The sequence below is a fragment of the Falco cherrug genome, chromosome 17 (genome assembly GCF_023634085.1).
Source record: "Falco cherrug isolate bFalChe1 chromosome 17, bFalChe1.pri, whole genome shotgun sequence".
NCBI classification, from domain to species: Eukaryota; Metazoa; Chordata; class Aves; order Falconiformes; family Falconidae; genus Falco; species Falco cherrug.
This window is the reverse complement of record NC_073713.1, coordinates 6,751,095-6,768,146: the sequence shown is the minus strand read 5'-3', so window position 1 is coordinate 6,768,146 and position 17,052 is coordinate 6,751,095. Positions and strand designations below refer to the sequence as shown.

General features: G+C 58.8%; 2 protein-coding genes across 11 annotated transcripts; both read right to left on the bottom strand.

Moving 5' to 3' along the window:
- Positions 1–1,197: 1,197 nt before the first annotated feature.
- Positions 1,198–8,087, bottom strand: SCN2B (sodium voltage-gated channel beta subunit 2). 2 transcript variants are annotated; one of them, XM_027803204.2, is made up of 5 exons: positions 7,406–8,087; positions 5,732–5,880; positions 4,540–4,706; positions 3,888–4,098; positions 1,198–3,713 (listed from the first exon to the last, which is right to left on the bottom strand). In XM_027803204.2, the coding sequence occupies exons 1-5, from the start codon at positions 7,573–7,575 to the stop codon at positions 3,514–3,516; spliced, it is 897 nt and encodes a 298-aa protein (XP_027659005.1). In that variant the 5' UTR covers positions 7,576–8,087; the 3' UTR covers positions 1,198–3,513. The 2 variants fall into 2 exon arrangements, with proteins under 2 accessions (XP_027659005.1, XP_005437680.1); XM_005437623.3 differs by lacking the exon at positions 5,732–5,880 and having other exon boundaries at positions 1,200–3,713; positions 7,406–7,514.
- A 1,446-nt stretch (positions 8,088–9,533) lies between these two features.
- On the bottom strand, positions 9,534–16,480 carry JAML (junction adhesion molecule like). 9 transcript variants are annotated; one of them, XM_055728631.1, is made up of 9 exons: positions 16,292–16,480; positions 14,652–14,914; positions 13,762–13,989; positions 12,267–12,430; positions 11,691–11,916; positions 11,412–11,541; positions 10,995–11,055; positions 10,231–10,326; positions 9,534–10,017 (listed from the first exon to the last, which is right to left on the bottom strand). In XM_055728631.1, exons 3-9 carry the CDS (start codon positions 13,802–13,804, stop codon positions 9,856–9,858), a joined length of 882 nt encoding a protein of 293 aa, XP_055584606.1. In that variant the 5' UTR covers positions 13,805–13,989; positions 14,652–14,914; positions 16,292–16,480; the 3' UTR covers positions 9,534–9,855. The 9 variants fall into 9 exon arrangements, with proteins under 9 accessions (XP_055584606.1, XP_055584605.1, XP_055584607.1 ...); XM_055728630.1 differs by having other exon boundaries at positions 13,762–14,048; positions 14,674–14,914; XM_055728632.1 differs by having other exon boundaries at positions 14,674–14,914.
- Positions 16,481–17,052: the final 572 nt, after the last annotated feature.

Below are 17,052 nucleotides of genomic sequence, written 5' to 3'. Positions count from 1 at the left end.
TGCCAGCCTGTGGGTCCCCCATCCCCTGTGCTGGCCCCTCCGTCGGGCTGACCCCCTCTGAAGCTGGGGGGCAGAGACCCGTGCGTCCTTCTCTGGGCAGCTGCTCCTCTGCAGCAGCAAAGCTGTTCCCTGCCATGAGCCAGGTACCAATGCTGTGCCCCCCAGCACCAGCCCAGCGCTGTAGGATTGAGCCAGTGCGGGGGCACTGGAGGTGATTTTGGTGCCCTTGCCCCAGGGAGGGAGAGGTGGGAGTTTTCTACATGGTTAATTAACCCCGTGGGCACAAGGCAAGGTGTGCAGGGTGCAGTGCCCGGGCCAGGCAGGCGGTGCAGGGAAGAGCTGAGCCCGTCTGTGCTGCTCATTGTTACCCTGCTGCTCAGCAGCAGTGGGCTGAGCGAGGTGGGGTGCTGGGGTAAGGCAGGGCGGGCAGTGTTAGCCCAGGGAAGAGGCAGTTGTAGGTGTGGGGGGCGGTGTGCCGGGCAGACCACGCTTGTGCGCCGATGTGGGATGCGCAGGCGGTCGGTGGCCCTGGTTGAAGGGCAGCCGGGAGATGCACGACGGAGCACAGCTGTCAGAGCTCCCCTCACCCTCATGCCTCCACGGCGGGTAAATTGATGGATGTGCCTATTAACTGTGCCCCAGTTGTGCCGCGCTGCTCCGGTGCATCTGCACGGTATTGCTGGATTGCTAAATCGGACAGCAGGCTGCTTATGGGTGCCCATCACCCGCCACGTGCCCTGGGCTCCGCTGGAGCCTGCTGAGCCTCACCTGCCTTGCCCCGAGCAGCCGCCGTCCCCGGCTGTCTGTGGAGCAAATGTGGGGCAGTCGGCAGGGTGCAGCTCCCCGGAGCACAGCTGGAACCCCCGCAATGCACACAGAGCACCCCCGAGATCTCGGGGCTCTCCCACCCCCAGCACTGCCCTGCCTGCACCCGGCTCTGCGGCAGCTCCTGGGACTGAGCTGTGGAAGCGCAGGCAGCCCCGGGCTCCCTCGGCACCCAAAGCACCTGCCGCCACGGCGGGACCGAGCTCTGGGCACACAGGAGCCTTCTCACCCCCCTGGACAGATACACAGGCAGAGCAGAGACAAGGGACCCTGTCCTGCCCCTCTGGCAGGCAGCAGCACAAAAGCACCGAGTGCAGAGTTTGTGTTTTGTTGTTCTTTTGTTTGTTTGACTGTACAAAGAGCAATAAAAACATCCTCCACTCAGCAGAGTGCTTGGCAAAAGAAACCCATCAGAAGGCGCAACCCCAAAACTATAGTCATGACCGATAGCAGCGCCTCCTGTGTGTATATATATATATTTGTAGAGATTCTCTCTGTTGTGTACAGCTATGTACATACAGATGCATTGGCAAGTTGCAATCCAAGGATAGTGCATGAAATAAATGAAAGGCAGATGCAAGACTGGTCATGTGCAACAGTCAGAGGCCTTTGGCCGCAAAGTTGCCAGCTCAGTCCCACGTGGAGCCGCTCGCAGCCCGGCTGCAGGCAGCAGGCGGCCCCAGGAACCAGCCTTGTGGCCGGCTCCCCACTGGCACTGTACGGGGAAAGCCAACTGGGTGGGGGGCGCAGGGGCGGCAGCCTCAGCCCAGCGCCCCCCGGGCAGGAAAACCCACGGGAGCAGGGGAAGCCACATGGCGAGACACGGCACATTCCTGCTGCAGCCGGGACGGGGAGCGGTGCAGAGCCCAGCGAGGTTGAGCAGGGTGGAGAGGGCACGCGGGGCCAGGGCAGGAAGCGATGGGGGCAGAGCAGGGAGCGCACGGCTGTCCCTTCATCCCCAGGGCCTGATGGCATCATCTGTGGCGCTGCCGGGATGGCACCCGCACAGGGTCGTGGCAGCACTGGGTGGGGGGTGGGGTGGCGAAGGGTTCCTTTCTCCCCTAGCAGCGCTGCACGTGGGTGATGGGACCTCTGTCACCAAGCCCTGGGCTGTGTCCCCTGGGGCTCTGTGTGCTGCCCCTCTCCTGCCCCACGTCCCGCCTGCCATGGGAGAAGAAAAGCCTGGACACGGTGCGGCAGGGGACACTTCCTTGGGTCATTTTCCCTGTCTGAACCAGAGGAGACCCCAGGCCGAGCTCCCCGCATGCTTCGGCCAGCTCAGCTCACCCGCCCGGGCTGGTGCAGGAGGCCAGGGGCTTGCCCAGGGCAGGCGCTGAGCCCGAGGCAGGCAGGACCACCGAGTGCCACCCCTGGGGCTCACCGCAGCCCCCTGCACCCCAGCGGGGTGGGACCAGCTGGGACCACCGCTCCTCATGCCTGCCCTCACCACCCCCCAAGCTGCCCAGGTCACTGCTAATAACGAAGTGCAGAGGATGCAGGGCAGCTCCCGGGGTGCGCTGGCGGAGCTGCCGCAAGCAGGGCAGGCACCACGGCCCATGGACGGGGCTGAGGCAGGCAGCAGCCGGCACTGTGGGGCTCGCGGCTGGGCAGGCTGGCAGTGCTTCGCGTGGCAGTTATGGATTGTGCAGTGCTCTGCAGGGAGGCTGGAGGAGGCAGTCTCAGCATCACAGGGTTGCTCAAGGGTGACAGCACCATCCTGCCTCTGGGCTCACGGTTGTGCCCAGTCCTTCCCAGTAAGCGCCCAAACCTCCTCTTCCTCCCAGCAGCTCTTTGTCCCTAGCAGCCACATCCTGCCGCTCCCTACCACCTGGGCTTGGCACATCAGCAGAACATTTTCCATTAGAATTACCCTCCCCAGGAAGGAAATGAGCACAAAAAAGTCAGCCCAAGCACCTTTGGCTGAGGTGCTCAGACCCAAAAATAGCCCAAGAGGCAGAAGGGTACATCCATTACACCATCATGAGCCATTAGCAGTTCCAAAAACCAGCAAAGGTCAGAGGCACCATGTAGGCTAATGGTCATTACCCAGCCATCAGCTCCTGAGCAGGCTGGGACAGTCCCCAAGGAGCATGAGCTTCTTGTCGCAGCACCCTCAGCACTGGCACACAGGACTCACAAGGAGGAGATGGATCGGGGACCCCTCAGGGACAGGTACACCAGTGCCCGTGCCCTGGGCGCAGCAGGAGCACACCTTGGGGGGGAGATGGGGCCCTAAGGGTACACAACTGCTGGCCACTGGCCTCTGTTTTCTTTTTCTAGTGGGATAGGGTACGGACATGTGGGCATGAGGCTGCCCAACCCCCTCTGCCCCTCCTGGCACCCCCTGCTCCAGCCCCTCTGTGCGTGATGACTGTGCTGTTCCCCCCTCTCCTGTGCCGCCCTGCCCCCAGCACCCCCATGGCCCCACGCGCTGCTCTGGCACTCAGAGCGGGGGACAAGAGTCCCAGCTCAGCCTCAGGGGCAGCCTCGATGCGCTTCAGCCACCCCTCCAGCCCTGCTGCCGTGGCCAGGCTCCGGGGACCTTCTCCCTACGTCCTGCTCCAGGCGGGGTTGGGTATTTGGATGGAAGGAGGGATGCTCTGGGGAGACAGAAATCCTTGCTCTGGGAAGCACATCAAGGGGGTCACGCTGTACAGGGCAGAAAAGGGAGGGGTGGGCAGGGGGGCATTACTTGGTGCCCTCGTCCGGGTTGCCTTCTCCATCTGTCTTCCCTTCCTCCTCTGTCTTCTGGTCGTCCGTGTTCAGCCTCTGCTGCTTTTTCCGACGCACACATTTCACCACCATCAGCACCAGGATCACAACGGCCAAGAAGCCACCTACAGAGGCACCCACGATGACAGCCACTGTTGAGTCGTGCTTCGGGGGCTCTAGGGAGACAGGGCACGGGCTCAGGACAGAGCAACAGGGAACAGGCAGGGCTCTGACTGCCACCGCCAGGGAGCAGATCCTGCACGTGACGGCAGGGCACGAGGCAGAGCAGAGAGCCAGCCCAGCATCACCCACGGGTGCCCAACAGCAGAGAGGACCACTGTACCACTGACCTTTGGTGAGCACCTTCAGGCTGATGCTGGCGTGGCCCCGATGCCGGTCCGGGGGGTTCAGGACATAGCAATTGTAGGTGCCCTCGTCCTCCAGCTGCACGTTTTTGAGGGTGAAGGACACATCGTACTTGGCAGGGTTCCCGGTGAACTCCACTCGGTTCCCAAAGCGGTCCAGCTGCTTGTTCATGATCTTCGTCCGGAACTGGAGGAACTGGGCAGCCCACGTGGGAGAGGAGGTGAGACAGTGTTTGGCACCCCACACGCTTGCCTGCCCCAGCTAGGCACCCTCCTCCCCTGCACGTACTGCCCCGGCTGCGCGCCCACGCCGCACGCTCACCCCGAGCAGGGCAGCACCCACTCAGCTCCACAAGCAGCATTGGTCCCTGCTCAGCTCAGGCCACAACAGGGGTCAGGGATGGGGTCTCCTCATGGCACTGCCCCCCACTCACGCCTGCCTGTCCTACCACATCCAGGAAGCTGCCCCAACTGCTGGTTCTTTAGGCAGTGGGTTGCTATTTCTCCCTGTGGTGGAGGGGTGCCAGACAGCAGGAGCACACATTAGGGGAAGGCTCAGGACCCCAGGGAATGCAGACAACTGCTTCAAGCTGGTCCCAGGACCTCACAGCAGATCCCCAGCCCCAGTGAGACTTACCAGCTCCTCAGAGCAGTTTCTGCACTCCTGGTATGTCCAGTTGAGGGAGAACTGCTTGTTTTCCACCTTGTAGCAGGAGTTGAAGGTGCAGGAGAGCTTCACCGAGGAGCCATTCAAGGCACTGATGGTGGCGGGAGCCATGACCTCCATGCCCAACCCTGTGGGCGCTGCCACAAGCACAGAGAGCCAGAGCAGAAATGAGTTAGGATGGGGGCGCAAGGAGCCATCCTGCTGGCTGAGCCTGTCTCCCCATCCCACCCTGCAGCTGCCTGGTTGCACAGAGCTCACCCTGGGGCCTGGGACTGTCTCTCAGGCACATTCACGTGGCCAACAGGACCAGGGTTTCCCTGCACAGCAGTGACAGGGGACAAGAAGGGAGCAGTTCCCCCCAGAGCATCCCTTGGCTGGACAGAAAGAGCATCCGCCGTGCTCTGCAAGGGCTGATGACCCTCTCTGCCACGATTCTGCCCGGTGCTTAATTCTGCTGACCTGGGGCAAGCCCCGCTCCTTGCCATTTAAACGAGGCTCTCCTGCTGCAGAATCGATAACGCCGTGCAAAGGGCTGAATGCAGCGTCAGCACGAAGGGCTCAGCGCCACGTCCGCTGAGGAATTTATGGCTGCGCTCATCAGATTTCATCCCCAGCAGGACGCGCTACAGCAGCGAGGGCTGGGATCTGCCCGGGCCAGCCCCTGGGGGCTGCAGCAGGAATGCAGATGCTCCCCTCTGCTAGTGGTGATCACACAAGGATTCTCCAGCTGGGAATGACCCGGTCAAGATCTCAGTCACTCCTGGGGGCACAAGGCCAGTCCCCGCACCCCAGCTTTGCTGTGGCAGAGAAACAGGGGTGTCACCTGGTGCACTCTGCAGGGCAGGACTCAGCTGGGGCATGGGCAGGGATGGGGTGTCTGTGCCCTGCTCCCTCTTCCACCCCTTTCCTGCAGCTCCCCTGCCCCAGAAGCACCTGAAACTCAGCGCCTGCATCCGGCATGCTCTCCCCAGGCTGCAAAGGGGAGGGTGCGCACACCGAGGCAGGCTCCTGTGCAGCCGACTAGCTGCAAAATCTGAGGCAAAGCCCCGAGAAGCACAGGGATGGAGAGCCCTGGGAGGGATGAGGCTGTAAAGGGGGGCTGCTGCACCCCACGGGGTAGGGACAGTGACAATGGCAGCAGGTGCTTTTCCGATCACCTCACCTCTCCCCTTTGGCTGCTGCTCTTTGCTCTCAAACCTTCTTCCTGAGGTGCTCTTGGGTCCAGCCCTGTGGCCAAGCTGGATGCATGTCAAGGCTGCTCCGCTGGCTAATCCGCTCCGTCTGCAAGCAGGGCAGGAAAGGGGCCAGGCCCTGCAGCCAGGGAAAAGAGGCTTTTCCAAATTGCAGATATGGCTGTTTTGAGCCACAGGTCTTGCTGCAAGGTGCAAACCAGCAGCATCCTGAAGCTGGCTCTTTGGGGACAGAGGGGCTGTGGTGAGCACCCTCCATCCAGCCCCAGCGTGGGGAGGGCTCCCCACAGGGTGCAGGGAGACAGGGATGGAGAAAGCTGGTACATGAGGACAAGTCACAGCACCCAAGGAAGACAGAAGTGTCCAGGCCGAGCCGGTGTCCCAGCCTTGCTGCCCCATCGCTGCCCATACCCTTAGATGCTTTCAAGAAAACCTTGTAGGGGTGGATGAGCCAGCAGCCTGACCGTCCCGGGACCCCCGCCACAGACACAGCCCAGCAGACCTGGCTGGAGGGGTCCCAGCACAGTCTGTGGGTTCAGTGCCTGGCAGCACTGTGCCCTGTGTGCCTACAGTTGGGTGGCACGGTTTAGTGCTGCATCCTTGGGGTGCCCCAGGGCTCTGCAGAGGGCTGAGATGCCACCAGGAGCTCCCCTGGGCTCTGCAGCGCCCGGACAGCCCTGGCCAGGGCTTTGCCCTACCAGCTGGTATGGCAGGACCGCACCGCAGCCAGAGGGTCCTCGCAGGCAGGCAGCACGCGACAGGCACGTGTCCTGGGAGCGTGGGTCCAAACCCTGCCATGGCCCGGGCACCCAGCACCGCGGGACAGGAGAGGTGGGAAAAGAAACCGCTAAAATCCCTGGGACCGACCATCCGGGCTGTGTCCTTTGGTGCTGCAGAGTCCCAAACGCTCTGTCACTCTATACTCTGCACCCAGGGCTCAGAGGTAAAATTCCACGCAGCCTCTAAAGCAGACCTCACTGGGCTTTTTATCCTCCATTTCCCAGGCTCGCTCCTAAGGCAAAGGCAGCCCACCAGGAGCTCCAGGACAGTGCGACGAGCACTTCAAAGAAGCGATGCGTTCCCTTTTCCAATCAATATAGACCCGAACCTGCTGACACACGCTGCTGCTGCGGGGCAGGGCAGAATCGCAGAGACCACAGTTCCCCCCCGCAGCCCATGCAGCACCGCCAGCCCAGAGCCCGCCACAAAGCAAAGGACAGTCACAAGCCACCCGTAGCCCACCAGCCACCGCCGCGCCAGCCAGGCAAAGCCACAGCTGCCCCCTCTCCCCACCGCAGCCCACACCTCTGCCTGCCATGCAAACAGCCTCGCGCTTCGGCAAAACCTCCGGCAAGCAAGACGCACGGCTTTTTTAAGAGAAGATGCAGTTGCAACGTACCCCCGACCCTGCCTCAAAGCAGGTCACCCTGGCTGGCGGATCGCAGCAGGGTGCATTTCGGACCACCGCTGTCCCCATCCCTGCGGCACAGCGTTTCTCGCTGGCTCGCCGCATCCCCGGCGACAGGAGGGGCTTCTGGGGGCTGGGATGTGGGGAGGGGGCTCCTGGCCAGACAGGGTGCTTCTCCCCAGCCTGGGTGCCATCCCCTGGCAGCCGTGTGCATGCAAGGGGTCAGGTCGACACTTACCCAGCGAAAGGAGCAAGCTGAGGCCAGTGAGGAACAAGGTGGGCTGCGGGAGCCAAGCTTCCAGGCTCATTTTGAAGGACTTTTGTGTATGGAGAGGACCTGGTGTTGGTGTGGGTTTTGGTGGTGGTGGTTTGCTTTTTTCGAACGGCCGGGTTATTTGCAGGTGACATACAACATTAGAGCTGCTTTATTTCCACAGCCCAATATGGCTGGCTGGAGTGGTGCTGGGTCGGAAAAAATTGGTAAATGCTATGGTTGGTGGATTTCAGCTGGAGAAGTGGGAGGGCAGAAAAATTTTCCCCTGAACAGAAGGCGACTGCTCCTGGCACTCCTGCTCCTTCCTCCGAGGTCTGGTCACAGGCTGTGTCACAGCACATCTCCTGCAGCGTGCTGAGCCCAGGACAGCCGAGGAGCAGGTTTCTGCTGGGACTCCCTCCGGCCATGAAAGTTGCCCTTGGAGCAAGCAGTGCTCAGGGCTCCTCTTCCTCCCGGAGCCCAGAGACTCCACCAATGCCCCTGAGGGTGCTGTCCCGTCTGTCCGTCCCCCCTCCCCCGGTACCTGATAGGCTCATGTCCCCTGATTTCAGTGGGACCATGCAGATGTGCCACCTCTGCCCTGCTGGAGGCTGGCGACCAGCCCTGCTCGCACCATTCACAGCAGCAGTTCCCATTCTTGAGACGCTAGCTGGGCCCAGGCACATCAGGACCGTGCTCCCGGAGCCAGGCAGAGAGCAGAGGGACTGATCTGGCCCGGGAAGAGCAGAGGGTGCCAAGGAGGCAGCTTGCACAGCAGCTCGGTCAGCGTGCCCAGGAGCAGGCACAGCCATGGGCAGTGGGCAGAAGCACAGCCAGCCCGCTGCCGTGCTGACGCGAGGGCAGCCCCCTCGCCTCCCAGGGGTGCCAGGCTGTGCTGGCACCTTCCTCCGCAGCATGCTGCCCCGGGGCAACACCCTCTCCTCATCCAGCCCTCGGGATGGGGAGGCTCTGCCCAGCAGTAACAGGGCTAGAAAAGGTCATTGGTCCCTTTCACACCACCGGTCAAGGAAGCCTTTGGGCCATGGACTCCAAGCCTGGAATCAGGCTGCAGGGATGGGTGCAGGAGGGACATGCCAAATGATCTCACGGAGACCAGAAAGCTGGTGACAGCAGCTGCTCAGGCACCTAGTTCTCATGCTCTGGGATGCAGGACGGTGGGGTTTGCTGCAGCAGCACCAGTAAGGTAAGGAGAAAGGCGAGGGATGCCCTGAAGGCAGAGCACATCTCAGTTGCTGTGCATGAGAGTCTTGGGGAGGGAGGGATGAGGGATACAGAGGTGCTCTGCTGCCTGACCAGCTTTAGAAGGGGAAACTGGGCAGCCAGGAGAGAAGGCATCAGGGAAGCGAACACAGGAAAACCCACTCAGCAAACACGCTGCACACACAGCGCAGTTTCCCAACCACACTGGGCAGGCAGAGCCCACCCTGCTCTGCTGCAACGGCTCCCACAACCCCACAGAGGCAGCAGGGGTCATACGTAACCCCCCAACACCATCTCTGGTTGCCGGTTTCTCCTGTAATCCCGTTCCTTGGCTTCATCCAGGAAAAGGGAGTAGGGTGTCAACGTGAAACGAAGGAGTGCAGCCGGAGCAGGCTGTGCTGCAGTCTCCCATCTAGCAGAGCTGGGTGGGAGGTGGTCCCCAGCTCCCAGCTGCACCTGGAGGTGTCAAACATCTATATATAGTGCAGGAGAAGAGTCAACGCACGCCAAGACGCTGCCCCAGAGGCCCGGGAGGGGTTGCTGGACCACCCCCCCGGCCAGGGCAGCGTGTCCCAGGTGTAGGGTGCACTCTGCGGTGCTCACCCAAGGGTGAGCAGCTGGGTGGGAGACATGTGAGAGCACAGGCACGTGGGGGACCCCGCTCCCCTCCATCCCCTGCAGAGCCGGGGCAGGGGGGGCTCAGCACAGCCCAGGTGGGCTCTTTCCTGTGGCAAAGAGCCCCCCTTTGCAGCCCGCTGGTCTTCACTGCTCCCTGGAGCTGGCAGGGCAGGCATGGGTGCTGCGTGCCAGGATGCACGTGGGTGCAGGGGCTCCCAGGCCCTGGGCCAGTCAGGTTTTGGCACACTTGGACATCACAAGCTTAAGCAGGAGGTAAAAGGAAGCCAGGAACAGGGAAGACTCCCTGAGCTTTATTATCTTCAGAAGAAACCATTGGCATTGCCTGCATTGGCTCCAGCTGTATCTCCCCCTTCCTCCCTCGGCCAGGCTGGCCTTGGAGACACATCTCCCCGGGTCCCCCAGCAGGCAGCCGGGGTGGGATGTCCCCCAGCAATGGCCCTGGACTGCAGCATGCAGTGAAGCAGCACAGCTTCTCAGAGGAAGGGCTGACAGCAGCAGAATGCTGGCCTGCCCAAAGGGACAAAAGATGTCTCACACACACCTGCTGGCTAAGGGGCTTGCATCCCCCAGCACAGCTATTTCTCCCCTTCTGGAGCCCAGAGAAGTGCTGCCTCTGGTCTGCTGGAGGGTTCCTCACTTCGTCCATTATCCTGTCTCCCCTCTCTCATCCATTCTGCTGGGATCACCCTCTTGGCCAGCTCCACGTAGACACCGTTCTCCTGGAAGGGAGAGGGGTGCTGCAAGGAACAAGGGGCAGGGTGTGAGTCTCACCACGGGTATCACAGCCCATTTGGGGGGCTCAGAAGGCAAGGGATGCTGCTGGCTGGTGGGGGGAGTGAGGTGCTCTCGCCCTGGCGAGGGGACCAGTGATGTAAGGGGTCACCCCAGCCCTACAGCTGCATGCCTTGCTGGTGCCTGCCGCGGCTCAGGGCAGCTGCTTGCCTGCTCACCATGGTTATGTACGTCTCCTCGGCTCTCCTCTTCTTCCCTGCATCCCGTTCAGCCTTGGGAACCTCAGCTCCGGGGATTGAGGAGTAAAGTGCTTCCTATGAGGGGGAGATCAGGATGCTTGGAACTGAGTGGTCCCCAAATACACGAGGGCCACCTTATCCCAGTCACAGGGCTGGCACCAGGAGCCACAGCTGTGGCCGGCCGGCAAACAGCACCTCGTGCTCGGCCAGCGCGGGATCCCCTCCCTCAGCCTCCCCAGCCCATACACCCCATGTCAGTGATCCTTCTGTGTCCCGATGACACACAGCCTTAGCTAGTGATGAGACAGCAACCATCCTGCATGGAGATAACCCTGGCTTCAGCCTCAGAGGGAGGCCCAGGACCCCATCTCCCCCTGGCAAACCTCTTGGCTCCCAGGCATTTGGCTACTGCAGGAGCGTTTGCTCCATCAGCGCTTCCTCTTGAAGTTAAACTTCAAGCCAAATGGCAGGACCAGCAGCTCATTCTAACCACCGCATGCGGCCAGCAGCACAGCAAGGACCCCGCAGCTCCCCTGTGCATGCCATGTCCCTAGCTGGGGGTAGCCAGCCATGTGCCACGGTGTGTGCACAGCCGGGCACACTCAGTGCCTGCAGCCTTGCATGCCCCAATCCCTCCCCTTCTCCCACCTCTCCTCCCTCTCTTCAGTTCCTGTGGTTGTGGCAGCATCCCAGGGCACAGCAGGCACACCCTGCCCACCGCTCAGCCCAGCCTCAGCTCTCACCTCTGCTTTGCTCTTGCTGCCACCATTTCCAGTCCTCTCCAGGGCTGTGTTGGCTGTAGACCTTGAGAGAAGGCAATGGCGGTGTCATCTCTGGCAAGAAGCATTGCCTACTCCTTCCATCCCTGCCCTCCCTCTTCTGGGATGCTGGGATCCCTTTGCACATGCCTCGGCCAGGCCAGCCCCGCTGCTGGCCCACCAGGAGCCCAGGAGGTTTGGGAGCAAAGGGGAGACGGGCCAGGGCGGCGTGACACCAGAGGGCAGCAGGAACCTGCACCCCACGGAGATGAACCTTCTGGTTCCCACAGCCCAGCCCTGCTCGGGGCATGGCAGGCTGGCACTCGGCCGGGGAGAACAGTGCAGGAAGGCTTCAAGGAGGTGCTTTGCTCAGCCCCACAAACCCAGAGCTAGCGTCGGTACCTCTTCCTCAGGCTGAGTCCGGCCAGGAAAGCCAGCACAACAGCCACACTGCCACAGCCCACGGTCACAGGCCAAAATGCAGTGTTTCCCGGGGCTGCAGCATCCTGGGCGCCTGCTGCTCCTTGTCCTGCTGGAGAGACACCAAGGCAGGGGGTATTACACACAGGGACCCCGGCTCTACTGCAGAAGAACCATAGTGGAGGTCTGAAAGGCTCCAGAGCCTCTACAGCCCCTCTGTGTGGGGCCAAAACAGGGCAATGGGAGTCACAGGGCATGTACCTCTCTGTCCCGTGGGGCTGACGTGCAGCACTGTGTGGTTCTTGAAGATGCTGCTGCACTGGAGCAGCCGGATCTCACAAACGTACGTGCCGCTGTCATTCACCTGTACGTCCTGCAGCTGAATAGAGCCATCCCAGTGGGATACGTCCCCTCGCCACTGTGCCCGGTCCCGGTAATGACCCACAGGGATGCTATGGTTGCTGTAGTAATAAAGCACCACCTCCTCCTGCCAGGGCACAGACAGCATCAGCTGAAAGGAGCCCCACAGAAGGACACTGCCCTGCGTTTCTTCCCTGCTCAAGAGCCCTCCGATCTGCGCTCGGACCCCTCTCCCCTAGAGGCACTTGCCACCAGGACGAAGCACCCAGTGCTGTGGTTCCCCTGCAGTGCAGGGCCACAGGGAGTAGCGGAGGTGTCTGCTGCCACACGGGGAACCTTTCTCCCCCTCTCATGGCCTGGGCCAGGCAGATGGATTTCCCCACAGCCTCCCAAGAGCAGCAAGGCTGTCTCGCTCACCCTCCCCTGCTGCCTCCACCCCTGCCCTTCTCCACCACCCACCCCACGGTTCTGACCCACCTTCTGCGTGCCGGCTCCTGCCATGCGCAGCCAGTCCACTTTGGCCATCGTCCAGCCCCTGGCCACTGGGTCTAGGAAGAGGCACTGCAGCAGGACAGAGTCCCCAGCGCTAGCTCGAAGCTGAGGCTCCATGAACACCCAGCCAGCCAGCCCGCTGCATCGCTCTGCCAGGGACAAGGACAGCAGGATGAGTCCAGGGAGGACAGCCAGATGCAACCTGCCTATTCCCATAGATATCTCCTCTCCAGATAAGCCTGGGGCTAATGGCACTGACCAGTCCAGAGCACAACAGGGAGGCCCTGCTCCGTGTGCGGGCAAAGCCTCTCCCTGAGCCCTGCTTTTGGCGTGCCTGGGATGCAGGGCAGCACATCCTCCCAGCCGCCAGAGCAAGGGCTGCTGCGCTCGCTGAACAAGCCACACAGAAGGGAAGTGGGGAAGCACAACCCCAGCCCTCTGCGTCTCCGAGCCAAAGCCTGTAGCTCCTGCAGGGTTGTTCCTGTGAGTCACTGGCTGGGAGAACCAGTGCTGCTCTCATTTACACCAGGCCAGGGGCAATTCAGCTGCTTTGCACGAAGTTCCTCTTTCACAACCTGCTCATTTGGCTTCCTTAGCCCTTGCTCACAGGCTCCTGACCTGGGCTTAGACTTGTCTGGCCACATAACTACTGCTTAGGGCTTCTAGAGAAGCCGGACAGTGTGGGGAAAGAAAAACAAAACAGAGAAACATCAAAGAGCGCAGAGGTGACACCACCAGCATGAAGCAGCTGCCGACATGGCGGGCTGCAAAGTGTGCAACAGGAAGGGGAAACAAGTGGGGCAGAAAACGCCACTGGAGCTCGTCAATAAAAACCCCACATGCCTCAGAGTTTGCACTGGCAACACCTAGTAAGTCACCAGGCTGAGGCTCTGGCACTTGTTTGTCAAGAACTAGGTGAGCTGAGTCAGTGGGGAGCTGCTCAGACAGGTAGACTTCTCCAGGTGTCTTAGCCGCTCTGCTCAGTCTGTCCACAAGCCACCACGGGCTCGGCCCTGGCCAAGTACCAAGTACTTGTCTGATGCCCTGTAAATAATATATGCAAAGTGCTACAGCTTCTCAAACAGGTTTCTTTTGGTCTTGACCAGCTGTGCAGCTGAAAATGACAAATATTTGCCAGCGGAGAAGACCAAGGGAGCCAGTTGCCTCGAGCAGAGCCAAAATCAATACCTTGGAAACCTTTCCCTGTATTTAGACTTGGAGCCCGGCAGAGCTAAGTACAGGACTCCATCCAGGGATGCTGTTTCAATTTGAAGCCTAGATTCTCAGAGTGTGAGCTCTGCAGGAAGGGAACATGCAGCACCCAGAGACCAGAGGGGTTAATGGTACCCAGGAGCTTCCAGCTCTGTGCGCCTGTGGAACCCCAAAGGGTTCCCACTGCAGGAAGAGAGGAGCCAAAGGTCTTTCAGCAAAGGCAAAGCAGGCAAGGTAAATAAGACCACCAGAATGGCTTACAGCTTACCCAACCATGTCAGCACCAGAGTCAGGCTCAGCAACACCTTCATCTTATTCTAAAAAGAACAGCAGAGGTGATGCCTTGCATCGGTTTCCCCTGGGGCAGGACACCAACTTGCAACACAACTGATCCCCAAGGTCAGAAAAAGCTTTCCTTCAGTTCTTCGGAGAGGGACACGGTCTTTGCTGCCTGGATGTTCAGCCTCTCAAGTTTGCCACTATTCCAGCTGAGAGCCTGAAACTCAGTGAAGCACAGATGTCAGATATGTCTCTGGTTTGAGACTGCTCTGAGCCCTGGAAAGGAAGAGAGAGCGTAGGGGGGGAGGGCTCTCAGCCTGAAAAAACTTTGCATTTTCCCCTAAGTAATGAAACTTTCCGGTGGTTTGGGGGTCGAGTCTCTAGCATCTGAACAGAGATGTTCATAGATGTTAACTCTGCTCAGAAAGCAATAGGATGTTTTTCCTACTACACGCTCAGAGAACTTGGGCCCTAAAAACGCAGACCCTGTACTCTAGAAATAACCCCCTTGCTCCAGGGCACTGCCCATGGTGAGAACTGCTGGAACCCTTCAGGGTCTGTTCAGACAGTGCCACGTTGGGTCGCTGTATTCAGTTTGACCTGTTGCACATTGCTCAAAATAAAGCCAACATCTCCTTTCCACACACAGACATCCCCGGCAGCCCGAGGAAGGGCTGGCTGTCATCATTAGGAAGATGCCAGCCAGTGCTGGCATCACAGCAAGGCAAAAGTCAGTACCCTGCTTGCTGCGTCCCTGCTCCATGATTCAAAGCTATGCCCATTCAAAAGTTATAAACATTTAAGGGCAAAAGGTTATTGAGAGAAGCCCTCCCACCTGGAGAACCTGTACATTACAGTTGAATTTGAGGCTGCCCTTACCAGCACGTTTTCCAATACATACACTTTGCTGCAGAAATAGAAAGACAACAAGAGCTGAATCATCTCTGAAATCTTGCTAGCTTCTCTCCTTTTCCTGCCATCACGCAAGTCAGAGCATCTCTAGACCAGCTTCAGTATGGCTTGGAAGTGGAAAAGGTCCCACATATTTCTCCCCAGGAAACAGCCGTGAAAGGACTTAAGAGGAAATAGGTAAGGTGACCATCTGCCATTATTCCTGTCACTCTCCGAGGTTCCCTTTGGTGCTGTGGAGCAGAAAGCCACAGTGACAGATCTGTGCTCCTGGGACACCAAGTTTCCCAGGGCAGCGCCTACGCCCTTGGCACTCCACGCAGAACCGATGGCGACAGTAACACCAGGTGCAAAGGGCAGCAGGGTGGTGAGAGGGGACGTGCCAGCTCTGTGCAGGCACTGTGGAATGGCAGGAACAGCTCCTGCAGCTCTGCAGAGTGCAAGCAGTGAGCAGGGAAAGCCTCCTCCCTGCCACTGCTCATCCCCTAAGAAAGCTTCTGCCTCTTTACATGGCCAAATGTGTTTGCTAATTCATGTTTCTTTCCAAATACATTTTTCTCGGTGAAGGAAGCTCAGAAACACCCTGAGACAGGCTCAGACTGGGATGACAGACCCTGAATTAGCTGCTGGGGGACCCACAGATCTGTTCTAGGCTGAGAAACAGTTACTACAGCTTTCCAGTCAGTGCCTGGCATTCCTGCCTGCAGTTGGTGAGTAAAACCACCTCTGCCCTTCCCACAAACAAAATCCTGAAAAGCAGCAGCAAGCCTTCTGGAATTCTCTTAAGTTTGCCTTTCAAACAAGACAACCCGTTTGGGGGTTGGGTTTTTTGGAGGTGGAGGGGGGAGCTGTGCGGTTTGACTGCGCTTTGCAGCTCTGCCATGACACAGTTTGCTGTACAACCTGCGCTTGGGCACACACGACCTACAAACACTGCAGAATTCATGCTCAGCTCCAAAGCTCTCAGCCAGTGCAGCATATCTCACTGCAGCAGGCCACAGCATCCTACTTTCCAGCTATGCTGCCAAAAGCTGCAGCACTCAAGCAGAGCTACGCCCTCCCAGGAGCACCCCCATGCAGGACCCAAAATAGGAGCTAGATTGAAAAAAAAAAAAAAAAAAAAAAAAAAAAGAGAGAGAAATAAGTCCTCAGCACACAGAAGCCTGCGTACCGGGATGTCTGCACTCAGAACTTCACGATTTCTCTGTAGCTGAGCTATTGAGGTTCTGGTCCTTACCTGTCATCAGATCCTTCCTGGACTTATTATGCTGTTTCTCAGAATAAATTCTGGTCCTGTCTGTGAAAAACATTTTTGCAGGGTTTCCCTCCGTGACATGCGTGAGGAAGTGGGTGCTGTGCATGCACCAGCTGAAGACAGCACCCACTCACCCAGGCTGTTATATATTACGGTGCTGACATATCCAAATCCTCCTGCAGGATAATTGCCTTTACTAAACACGTTGCAGGGGGAAAATACATGATAGCACACTGCCTTCACATTCTTCTGCTTTTGCACATGGTATCTGAATCCTCAGGACTTCTGTGCTTCCCTAGTTCTCTTTTCAGGAAAAATAAATGAAAAAAAAGTAAATATGGCAAACAATACTCACGTAGTGTGGCTTGGGACAGTCAGCTTGTCTCTTGCACAATGAGTTCTTCAGTGGTTAATTTGGAGTATCTTAAAAAAATCAGTTGCTTAATCGTCTTGAGGCTGTACTTGCGAGACATTTGCCTTACCAGTCTTTGGTTTCGAGTCTCTTACTTCAGGTTCATTTTGGTGGTCGCTTTCAACTTAGAAGAGGAAGTTAAGAGCTAGTCTGAGGTACTGACAAATCAGAAGGGACTGCTAGAAACGTTGAGGAGAACTACAGATGTCCATGTCTGCGAGCAGATGATGGGCATGCAGCTTCATCAGAAGATGCTTCGGAGGTACAAGATAGGGTTCGGTCCTGCCATCGTGGCAGACTGATCTGATCAGTCGTTATGTGGTAAGGCAAGGACAGAGAGATGCTTGGCAAGCAACCCTTTTGCAGCCTGTGCTCCCTTCTGGTTTGTTTCTGGGGATCAGACCTGATTAAAGAACTACCACTCCTGCAGACAGGACCTTGTCCTCACGAGGTACCGGCAACACATGACACCAAGAAACTTTGCTGAGTCCTGCTCCTGGTGCTACCAGGAGCCGCAGGCATCTTCAGGGCAAAAGGGCCATTGTCAACACACTTTTCACAGCACAGTTGGCTGCTCCCTTTTGAAACACACACAAGACACACGGCATGGACCGCTTTCAGCTGGCATCTTCCCCACCAGTCACTTTGAAAGCATGTTTTTATCCTTCCTCTTCTTCTGGAGTACCATGACAATCGCAGGTCTC

What these genes read in the sequence shown, in the direction of transcription:
- JAML (XM_027803197.2), bottom strand. Translation starts at nt 12,497, where the DNA reads ATGGGAATAGGCAGGTTGCATCTGGCTGTCCTCCCTGGACTCATCCTG. An exon ending in CAGCCCCACGGGACAGAGAG is followed by an intron (nt 11,542 to 11,690) that starts GTACATGCCCTG and finishes GTGTCTCTCCAG; the next exon opens with CAGGACAAGGAGCAGCAGGC. An exon ending in GCAGCAAGAGCAAAGCAGAG is followed by an intron (nt 10,327 to 10,994) that starts GTGAGAGCTGAG and finishes TCCCCCTCATAG; the next exon opens with GAAGCACTTTACTCCTCAAT.
- SCN2B (XM_027803204.2), bottom strand. Translation starts at nt 7,575, where the DNA reads ATGTCACCTGCAAATAACCCGGCCGTTCGAAAAAAGCAAACCACCACC. An exon ending in GAAACTGCTCTGAGGAGCTG is followed by an intron (nt 4,099 to 4,539) that starts GTAAGTCTCACT and finishes TGGGCTGCCCAG; the next exon opens with TTCCTCCAGTTCCGGACGAA. An exon ending in CCTGAAGGTGCTCACCAAAG is followed by an intron (nt 3,714 to 3,887) that starts GTCAGTGGTACA and finishes CTGTCTCCCTAG; the next exon opens with AGCCCCCGAAGCACGACTCA.